Below are 11,105 nucleotides of genomic sequence, written 5' to 3' on the forward strand. Positions count from 1 at the left end.
CTCCTCATCCTTCAGAGGTCATAAGACGTTCAGAGGTCAAGCACTCACCACCAGCTCCCAGCAGAGGGTGGGGGGGTTCTGTGAGTGTCCCGGAGTCTGTGACAGACAGGAGTTACCCACTTCACTGGGTCATTTCTGTACCAAGTGATAGTGACTCTATTCCTATGCTGACGAATGGGGTGGGGAGCTTAAAACGGAACATACAGCCAGCGTGAGGATTTCTGTCTCCTCTGACGTTTAGCATCCTCCGTAGAACAGACCTTGTCTCACAAGGCCCTGGGCCAGCCGATCCTTTAAGAAGGCTATTGTTTTCCTTGGTGGGGCCACACACTCTGTGTCCCTCCATAGCGTTAAGACCTTGTTTCCTGGTGGGTGATGTTTTCCTTCCCCATGACTTGCCTTTCTGGAGCTGCGTTCCTATTTCCCTGCTGGCTCACTTGTTTCTTTGGGCTCGCTGCCTTGTTTGGCGGTTTGAAGCGAGAGCTCTGATAGATGCCAGGAGGTGAGAGGAAGGACTGAGAGGATGCAGTCATTGGACAAACAGACTCTGTGATGGATGAGCCTTCTCCCCCAGGGAATTTGGGTCAGGAACAGTCCAACTGATAAGTTCTTCCAGAACTGAGTAATTCAGAAACAATGCCAGGACAACCCTACCTCTTTTTTTTTTGCATTGATTAAAGAAAAGGCTTAGCTGCAGCACATCTACCTAAAGGCATCAATGGACTTGACCATGGATAGCACAAATTACTTTAGAAGTTAACAGCCAGAGAGGAGCACAGGAAGAAGGAAGAAGTCTTTCTAAGACCTCTGTCCAAATATTTTCTTTCTTCTAAGACTTAAACAAAGCACAATATAGTCATTTCTTTTTTTCAAATGATCTCCTAGCTGTTTATGAGGGGAAATATCAAAAGCATATATTATTATTATCATCATCATCATCATTATTTGATAGATGCTTCATCTGGCTTGATTCATGTCTCTGTCAGTCTTGTCAGGACTAAGGGACTCTGAGACAAAACTACATCCTAAGTGTTATGTTGGTGTCAGAGCAATTCCTGTGCAGAAGGGGGCTACTGCAACCTTCTTTATCCCCCCCCCAGACGTCCTTGAGTCCTTGAGACGGATGTGAGCGGAGTTTTTCAGCCCTCATGCAAAACAACCATCTAAACATAACAGATGACATCAGCTTGGGCTTTTCAATTCCTGGATGGCAGCGGCGTGTTAATCCAGCCTTCATCCTGGATTTCATAAACTAGAACAAGAGGGGCTGGCAGGAGCGCAGCGCTTGCTGCTGGCTTGAGGAAATTGATGACGGGGAAGCATGCGGGCAACCCAGCGTATAAAACTCATAAACGTGTAGGCAGAAGCTCAGCTACTACTTTGGACGGCTGCTTCCCCGCCAGCAGAGACCACGACGGCAGAGAGCTGAGCCCGAGCCAGCCGGGAGACATGAAGAGCCTCTTGCTGCTGACCACACTCCTGGTACCTCTGCGCCTGGGCATGGCTTGGAGCGCCAAGTATGCGGTGGACTGCCCGGAACATTGTGATAACAGCGAGTGCAGGAGCAGCCTGCGCTGCAAGAGGACGGTGCTGGATGACTGTGGCTGCTGCCAGGTGTGCGCCGCGGGGCCCGGAGAGACCTGCTACCGGACGGTCTCAGGCATGGACGGTGTCAAGTGTGGCCCTGGGCTAAAGTGTCACTTTTACAGTGAGGAGGATGATTTTGGTGACGAGTTTGGTATCTGCAAAGGTAAAGAGCAACTTTTTTTTTTCTTTGCTTCCCACTGTGCAGGGCTCCCCGAGGGCGTTTAGTCAGCGTGGGAGGCGCGGTCCTCCTCTGAACTACCGGGGAGGATGCACGGATGCAGGCGGTGTGCTTGACAGAGAGAGAGAGGGACGTCTGCAGAGAGCATGCACACAGGGATCACAGCCAGGGCTGCGGGACTCCGCTCACCGCGTTTAGACCCGAGAAAGAAAGTTGCAGTGGTAGCTTGCGTGGCTTCTTTTTTCTGGGAGGCTTTGGAGACTGACAGGTAATCCGCCACAAATGGTCTAGGTGCCTTTTCCTCCGCAAGCCAGTGATTACAGAGGTCTTCCCGAGATAACCTCTTAGCATGGTTTCTGGCCCCCAGATTTCCCCAGCCTTTGATCTTGAAAGAGCTCGTAGGGAGGAGTGCTGGGGCTCAAGCATTTCGGCTGAACGCTAATACGCTTTATGGCATAGAGTGGGCTTTAGTCGGACAATGAAATAACTCACCCTCCTGCAAGAGGGTCCTCTGAAGTATAAAATAAACCTAAGTTTACTTTTGAAAATTTTCAGATGAACAGAAAGTAGCAGATGTTGGTAAGACAAGCAGAAATAATAGTAACCTAGATGTCTGTTAAAAAAAAAAGTGGCTCTTTTATAGATTTAAAGAAAAAAATGAAATTATAATTAAGACAGAAACCAGAGTTAAATGAAGCATTGATATGTCTGTGGAATTTATTCTCAAACCTAGTGAGTAAATTAATATTTTAACACTATAAAAATTTTAAAAGGTTATTAAAATGTCTCCATAGAAAGATGCCATAAAATCTCATCATTACATGCTATGGTGACTAAAAGAATGCATTCATTGCTTCATCCAGTTGTATAATACAAAGAAGCTGTCAAACTCAGAAAACCAAGTTCTGAGAGGTTTCTAAATAACTCAGATTCTATGTGCTCCACACAATTATCTCCTTTCCTGAATGACAGTCTTCCAGAATTGAGATAATCTCATTAGTCTTCATATTGGAAAGCAGTCTGTAAATTAATCATCTTTGAGTCTGCAAAAAAGAAAGAAGGAAAGAAAGGTTCAAGAATATGTTCTAGAAAAAATTGGAAATTTTTATTCTTTGCTTAGATTGCTTTTGATAAAGACCAACAAGAAGCGGGCTACTAAGGAAATAATTTCTTCGGTGAATACACATATACGCACCTCTTTCAACTGAAAAGGCTCTGTTATTTTCTGGAAATTACAGGGCTTATCTGCCAAGAAAAGAGCACCTCACATAAGGAAATCAGGGAGGAAGTGGTTAGCACAGTCCTGTCTGTTATACAGTGAGTGTATGTGGGGACTGCTTTCCCTTTGGCGTGAAAACACCTTTGTAAATGTGGTTATGAATGGAAGGTGACAGGGGGTAAAGGATCCAGCCTTAGGCAGAGCTTAATGAGCTGTGCTATTAACACTCTATTTTCAATTGCTCTTTCTGGCCTTCTTCGCATTGCTCATGAGTTCAGTGTTGGACTGTTTTTTTTGTTTTGTTTTTCTGTTGGAAATAAATAGTGCCTATTTGCTGCCTTACGAGCTTCGTGTGGAGTCATTTCCTATTGCTGCAGGTGAATTCCCTCCTCCAGCCACACACTTCAGTTTATAATCCAGGTGTGTGTGTGTGTGCGTGTGTGTGTGCGTGCGTGTGTGTGTGTGTGTGTGTGTGTGTGTAACATTTAGAGGTTTGATCCCATATTGCTGGCCAGCAACTGGCCAGTCAATACTTACTTATGGAATGTTTACTATCTGGTCAGCACATCTGGACCTTGGACCCGGAACTGGGAAGTAGGCTAAGGTTGTCGTTTTTTCAGCTTCGCTGAACACATTCACATCCTAACCCTGTGTTTCTTTGCCAGAGGGTTCTTCCAGATCTGCCTTAAGAACTTTTGTTCCTAGGGAAAGGAGGGTGCGTAAGAGCGGAGTCCTCTACCACCTGAGTGACAGGGAAAAGAACAGTGCTAATTCTCTCCAAAAGACCCACTCGATGCACATCCGCCTTGATGCATACGTGATTGTGCATCAAGCAAGGACATCTCTGTGCCAAAAGAACACATCTTTTGCCAGTGGTCCTCAACCTTCCTAATGCTGTGACCCTTTAGTATAGTTCCTCATGTTGTGGAACTCCACCCATAAAATTATTTTCACTCTTAGTTCACAGCTGTAATTTTGCTACTGTTATGAGTTGTAATATAAACACTTTTGGACAAGGCAGGGAGTTGTCAAAGGGGTCCCAACCCACAGGTTGAGAAGCACTGTTCCACTGAGTTAACCTACGGAGATAATGTCAAACATGCCACAAACCCCACTCTCTGAATACCTGACAGACCTCTTTATTTTCACTGCAGCGTGCCTTAGTCCGAGTATGAAACAGCAAGGCTCTGAAAGTGCTCCCATTGCTGGTAGGGGTGCAAGTCCTCAGGCGTGTAAATCCTGAGGTTTCTCGCTTGCTTAGCATCTTATCTCCGCAGAGAGCTTGTTTAGTGACTCTCTCAGCAGCTGGGGAAACTAGGGAAGGCCCAGGGGTGTTCTGAGAGATAAGGGATTCTATCCGTGTGGGAGCGGCCTGGGAACTAGCTATGCTGTGGTCAGGTGGGCTGCTGGGCCTCTTGGCCCTTTCAGATTGTAAATTGTCAACCACCCTAGATTAAGGACACGCTCACACCCATTAAACTAGTTGAGGAGGTAATGCTTACCTCTCTTTAACTCGCAGCCTCACGGAACTGTGACCAAGATCACCTGTGAGAGTCTGTGTCCACCATGCAGAAAACAGATAACATTAAGACTGGTTCAAGGGTACTGTGGGCAAGAAGCCTGGGGGGCAAAGGCACCAGCTGCCGACTCTGACAACAGGAGTGGGAGCCCCACAGGCCCACAGCAGAAGGGGAGAATCAACTCAACAAGTTGTGCTGTGACCTACACACCTGTGTTGCGCGAGCGCGCGTGCACACACACACACACACACACACACACACGTAAGAACACATGCCTGGGTGCCTACACACCCTGAGTAAATAAATAAGAAAAGGGAGGAAGAAAAGAAGGAAGGAAGGAAGGAAGGAAGGAAGGAAGGAAGGAAGGAAGGAAGGAAGAGAGGGAAGGACTAATAAAAGATTGGTCTAAGGAGCTTGGTTACATGTAGCTAACTTTTCAGCTTCCAATCATGGTCTTAGTTAAGGCTGAGGCAGGGGTTACCTGGTCTTACTTGTGGTTTCACATGTATGGCGTCAGCGTTCAAACCCTGGAGTTTTTGAGAAATGATTTTCATTTCTCAGTTGAAGTCTAGGAAACTGCTTCCAATCCTAAAGCCATCCCCTCAACGAGGGGTGGGGGCGGTTGGTTGGAGCCCCATGCTTACCGAACGGCCTTCTCTCTCCCTCAGACTGTCCCTTTGGCACTTTCGGGATGGAATGCAAAGAGACTTGCAATTGCCAGTCGGGCATATGTGACAGGGTGACCGGGAGATGTATGGAGTTTCCCTTCTTCCAGTATGCTGCAGCCAAGGTGCCCAGCAGGACCTCTGCCTCCCACACAGGTAAGCTAAGTGCTGACCTTGGTCTCAGTTCCAAGCACTGTTAGGAAAAAAAAAAACACCAAAACGGTGAGTAGAATAGGGTGTTGATTAAATGAGCTTGTTTCTTTGTTTACCACAGGGGAATGATGAGGGGTCCCTGAGTTTGGTTGCTGTTGCTATTTTCAAAACAAATCTCATTGATAATTCTGACGATGCTATGGTTCCTCATAAAGTTTATCACATTTCAGTGAATCAACAAAAACAAATCTACCATAAAAAGCATCCAACCAAGGCATGCAAAGTTTTTTGAACTCTTTAGTGATCTGTTTTATAGACTCACTAGACAAAACTATTTCTCTCCCAACTCCACATTGAAAGAGAGCAGTGAGGTATTTGTTGGATCGGCTTTAAGAGGCAAGATTAGAAAAAAGAAAAAAGAAAAAACATTTCTCTTTCTCCTGTTCCTCCTCTTCCTTCTTTTCCTACTCTTCTACTTTCCCTTCACTCCTCCCTCCTCCTTCTTCATCAAATGGAAGTAATCAAATGGAATAATTGTGTTTTCATGTAATTTGGAGCTGTTAAGAATTAACTCCCACGGTGAGATTCAGGGAATGATAAAACCATAGTCTATAGGCTGCTGTGAGGCCCAGGCTGTGCGATTGTGAGCAGCACACTGCTGAAAGATGTTCTATGCACGCATTTTCTTAATTTGTTGGTAAACGGCCAGGCACGTAGAACTCGATCAGGTTAAAAGTATCTCATTTAACATGACTGTACCAAAAGAAATCAATATGTAACATAGCAGCTGTCATTAAAGCTTATGCCTCCAGGGCACTGAATGGTGATGACAACATGTTATATATTTCAAATTTGTTAAGAGAATAAATTTAAAATTGTATGGGGATAAGTATGTTAATTAGCTTAATTTAGTCATTTTACAGTGGACACGGATATAAAAGCATCATACATATCTTTATAAAAATAAAGCAGTTTAAAACAACTGCACTCTTGGAGCTGGAGATGGCTCAGTGTTGCGTAGCCACCACTTTTGTCTAGTTCCAGGACCTTTCGACTAGCTCATTGCTCACTGCTTTCCCTATTCCTCACGTTCGTCCAACTACCCGAAGCCATCGATGGAAACCGCCAACCGCCAATCTCTCAGGGCTGGAAGTGCTTTGAAGGAGCTGCTTACAAAAGAGACTGAGGTCTATTTTCCCAGTCTACCTCCCCATCTCAAGCATATTCATCTTCTCGTTTCCTCTTATTCTTTTAAAATTGAGTCAGAGTGTCACTATGTAACTTGGGGTGGCCTGGAACTTACTGCGTGGACCAGCAATACACGCCTCTCCCTTTTGAATGCTGGGACTTTTTATAATATTTACGCCTGGCACTTGTTTTGCTTTTCTTAAAAATATGTGTTACAAGAACTGTGGAGGAACAACTTTTCCAACCTCCTTCACTTATTTCAGGTTGCACGTAAATTTTCCTCCTAGGGCAGGTCTGTGCTGTCTTTGTTCTGGTTGATTGATACTCGTGGTCTTGGAGACTGGAGCCAAGGCTCTGTGTATACTGAATGGGTGTTCTACCATTAAATTACATCTCCAGCGCTCTGTTGTGACCTTTTGATGATACCTGTGATGGAATGTCTCAGAGGTTATGACGGCGGCTTGCAACCGTGTCCCTAAAAGGGGATTCTTGATGCCCTACCTACGTCCCTCCTGCTGTGGCCTGCCTGTTGGCAGCTTCCTTTTGGCTGTGTAGCCCCTTTCATATGAGACTGACACTCTTCCTAGTTTGCTTGCAAATGCTGCTGCTGTCTTGGATAGGATGGAGAAGCTATGGATATAGGCTGCCCTGTTTGGCTGTGCCTTGTCTACCTGGGATTTGCCTCTTTGTCTGCAAGAGTCAACAGTAAAAAGTGTGTCTCCTCAGTCATGCCACAGGCTTCACATTACCACCTCACAAATCCATCTGAGCCCACCCTTTGAGAATGGATGGAGCACCTGCCTCCTGGGTCCACCATCGTAGGTTCTCCCAACTGCATGGGGTCTTCTTCACATTACAACCCTGTCGCTGGTCACCGTTCCTACCCATCTCAGTTTCAAATTTGATTCTTTCCTTTCTGTCAGTGTCAAAGAATAGAAGGTCACGAGTCTCATTTTTCAACGAGCTGGGCGAGGCGTAAGAATGCTGCATACCTGCTCAACCTCCTTGCCGCACTAATCTTGCACCATTCTGTTTCAGGATTTACCGTGTAAACACGAGCATGTCTCGCTCCTCTTAGAGGCAGAACACCTCACTCTCGAAAATTCTAAATCCCATAAACCTTTCTTGTATGAAGAGCAAGATCTACCTTTAGAGACGATAGCCGCCTTCCGGAGTTATACCAAAAAGTTAATTCATCTTTTACGCAGTTAATATAACTTCTTTTTAGAGATCTAGTCTTGCAGCCTTTGCTCATTCACTGAGTACGTAGTAAGCACCTATTATGTACCAAGCATTGTTATCCAGGCTGAGGATTCAGGTGAGCAAGCGGAAGAAAGCCCTGCTTCCATTAAACTGGGATTCAAGGAACAGAGTGGGATTATATCTGGGAGGGGCAGGTCCATGTATACCAGCAGGGTGAGTGATGGTAGCTATTGAGAGAAATGATGCCTGGGTGTTGTCTTAGAGTTGTTCAGTGGAGTTAGCAGAGAATTTCCAGAAGATTTGTTTTAAATTCGATTAAAAGACAAAACCAAAAGAAAACAAATCCACGCTTGGTCCTTGACTTAGCGACGTCTGGACGTGATTTGTGTGCCTTCTAATTTCAGAGCGTGATGCAGCGTCTGGAGACGGCAACGCAGTGAGAGAAGAGACCACAGAAGGGGATGCTGCTCGCCCCTCTGTAATGAAATGGTTAAATCCACGCTGATCCTGCCTGAGATTTGCCAGGAGGAGACTCCGCTTTTGTGACCAACATTCAGCCAACATTTTAAGAGCCATCTAGAACAAAGACTATGGACATGTAATTTATGGAGATCAAGTGTGATTCAGAGTGGATTCAGAAAAAAAAAAAGGCTATATACAACCCATAAAACACATATGACTGAACATTTTTAAATATTTGTTAAATATTTAAATGCATATAAATCTGTATAAATTGAGATGGTTTTGCAGTGGATGAGTAATTTGCTGAAAGCTGAAGAAACTGTGGGTTCTTTGACCTGGGTGCGCCTTCTTGTTGAGATACAGGTTGAAGGAAGAGCAAAAGAGGGTGGGGAAGGGAGTGAGACTAAGGGGTTATAACATCTGGCTCTTCCCTGTTGGAGCTTAAAATTTACTATTTTGTTTTAATTGGAAGAAATAAAATAAGACCAGAAAAGCCTTGAAGGAAGTGGGGTGTTGGAAATTCGTGGGCGTCTGAGCAACTGCTTTGAATGGAAATGCTACTATTACAGTTACCTGTATCTGACAGGGTCGGGCTGGGGTGGATATTTATTCCCATCATTGTTAAACATTGTGGGCCTTGAGATCTGGGAAAGCAGTTTTCCTCCTGGGGGACAGAACAGGGTGAAGGTGAATATTTACGCGTTTTTATAAACAAATCGGTTAGTTTAAACATTTCTCCAACACCCATATTTCTCACCGTCTTAGAGAAATCACCCTAATGTTGGTTTGTTTAAGATGGGTTCTCAAGCAACCTGTATATGGAAAGTTTGTCGTTAACAATTACATTAATATTAATAAAATTTCAGTTACTGTAAGTTTATAAAATGTTGAAAAATTTCTTAAAAATGCTACATCTTGAGTAAATTCTAAATTTGAATTGAAAAATGACTTTTTAAACAGTTTGAGAAAGGAGACTTAATTTTCATCAGAAAATATTTTGACTTTAAGATATAGTTTATTTTCATTTTTTTATTCCTCCACACTTGGCTGATGAGTGGATTACACTGAACAGGGATTACACCCTTGGCACAGAAAGGACTATTGTATTAGGTGATGCTGAGAAATATTTGCAGAGGTATTTTATTTGAAGTGAAGAACTTATTTAAGAGTTATTTCATTATTTACTTATATTTTATTCTCAAATGTTGCCAACAGATTTGTGAATGTACTTGTGGGAAGAGCCTTGAATGTAAGCAGAATCAGCTGTTAGGTTTTGTTTTAAGAGAACTATTGTTCAATAAAAATAGCACAGCTGTTCCATGTTGACTGGTTCCTTTTTAAATCTTAGTCAGTGGAGAAGAGAGCTAATTCATGCCAAAGAACAAGGCCTGAGTTTCTCCTACCAGCATGAGGGGTAGGGCATTTCTGTCTTCGCCTCTGTCTTTGTTCTACTAAGACTCTGACCCTTGCATCCATTTTACTGTTTTATTTATTTCTATTTTTAAAGAACTTCTGTCTATTTTTATCTACGTCTATGAAAACAACAACAACAACAACAACAAGCCTGTTTTTGTACGTTAAGTTAGCTATAGAGTTAAGGCTTAGAACAGTAGCATCAAGGTCGCTGAATGACGGCTCTTTCACAGTCATTCAGATACCAAACTCAGCACATGCCTTGGTTTGGTTTTTTTGTTCCTTCTAAGAAGGTAGAAACATTTCCATGAGACAGCCATTGTACCTGATTCCAGTTCGGTGAGGAAATCCCAGATAGTTGTTTCATCTGCCAGTTGGCTGACTGAAGGTTCCAGATCTGTGAATTCCAACCCGTTTTCACTTTTCTCAGTTGATACATGTGCTTGTGTTCTTACTCACAGAGTATTTCATTTTCATTTATTTCCTAACGCTTTTGAAAGTAGATGTGACTTTTAAAACGAGGACAAAGGCAGATCTTCCAGTACCTTGGGAAAAAGAGAGAAACCTCCACATTGAAGCTTGCAAGTACCAGCCCCAAGAACTCACATAGCACCTGTGAGTGAGCCTTGTGAAAACGTTACAGAAGCACTGGAAATACATTGATGCACGTTTTAAAAATCCAGTTTATTTCACTTTTTTTTAAGTAGTAGAGATTAGACGTGAGTTGGATACAAAGTTACATTTTTTAAAGATATTTTAATTCTTGGTAACTTTAATTAAAAAAAAAAAAAACAGTGAAAAATCTACACTGTCACCCACATCAGCAAAGTTTCTGACAGTCTTTTAGCTCCTGACAGTTTTCTGAGACTCTGAGACTCTGCCTATTGGTGTGCAAAGTGATGGCGAGAAGGAGAAGCCTAAGATGGTGAATTGGACATGCAGCGTTTTCCATGGCAGCCCAGCCTCGCCTCCCAGACGCTGAGAACATCACCAGCGCAAGCAATAATTTTAGGACAGCTCCGATGTTAGCCTGCCTAGACTGTCATTTCTTTTAAGAGGCAATTTGGAAAGTCTTCTGTTTCTACTCGGTTTTATTCTTCCTTTTAGATGGACATTTAGATGGAGGCAAAGGATCCACGAATGCAAGGCATTTCATTACCCTAATCCTTTGCCTAACACCCCACTTCAAAAGGGTGTGTTACATGGAGACTCTCAAATGCTAGCGTCTCTGAGATCTTCTGGAGACGTCGGTGACCACATGTCACTGATTCAGTCAGATTTGAGTTAGGGCCCAAGAATGTTCCATTTGAATCACTCCCCGGTAATTCAAGATACGAACCATACTGTGAGAATGACTGATGCAGGAACATGCAGATGCCTAGAAATGAAATGAGCTATAACTCCAGCCAATCATGTCAGTCTTATAAAGAATTGGTTGCCGTATTTTCTAAGCAGATAGTATACCTAGTTTTTGTTTTGTTTTGATCTCAAGGCACAGTCTCACTACATAGCTCTGA

General features: G+C 43.6%; 1 protein-coding gene across 1 annotated transcript; it reads left to right on the forward strand.

The window, feature by feature from the left end:
• Nucleotides 1–1,251: 1,251 nt before the first annotated feature.
• Esm1 (endothelial cell specific molecule 1) lies at nucleotides 1,252–9,474 on the forward strand. Its single transcript, XM_021638914.2, has 3 exons — nucleotides 1,252–1,750; nucleotides 5,173–5,325; nucleotides 8,118–9,474. Exons 1-3 carry the CDS (start codon nucleotides 1,309–1,311, stop codon nucleotides 8,216–8,218), a joined length of 696 nt encoding a protein of 231 aa, XP_021494589.1. The 5' UTR covers nucleotides 1,252–1,308; the 3' UTR covers nucleotides 8,219–9,474.
• Nucleotides 9,475–11,105: the final 1,631 nt, after the last annotated feature.

The sequence above is a fragment of the Meriones unguiculatus genome, chromosome 6, assembly GCF_030254825.1.
Source record: "Meriones unguiculatus strain TT.TT164.6M chromosome 6, Bangor_MerUng_6.1, whole genome shotgun sequence".
Taxonomy (NCBI): Eukaryota; Metazoa; Chordata; class Mammalia; order Rodentia; family Muridae; genus Meriones; species Meriones unguiculatus.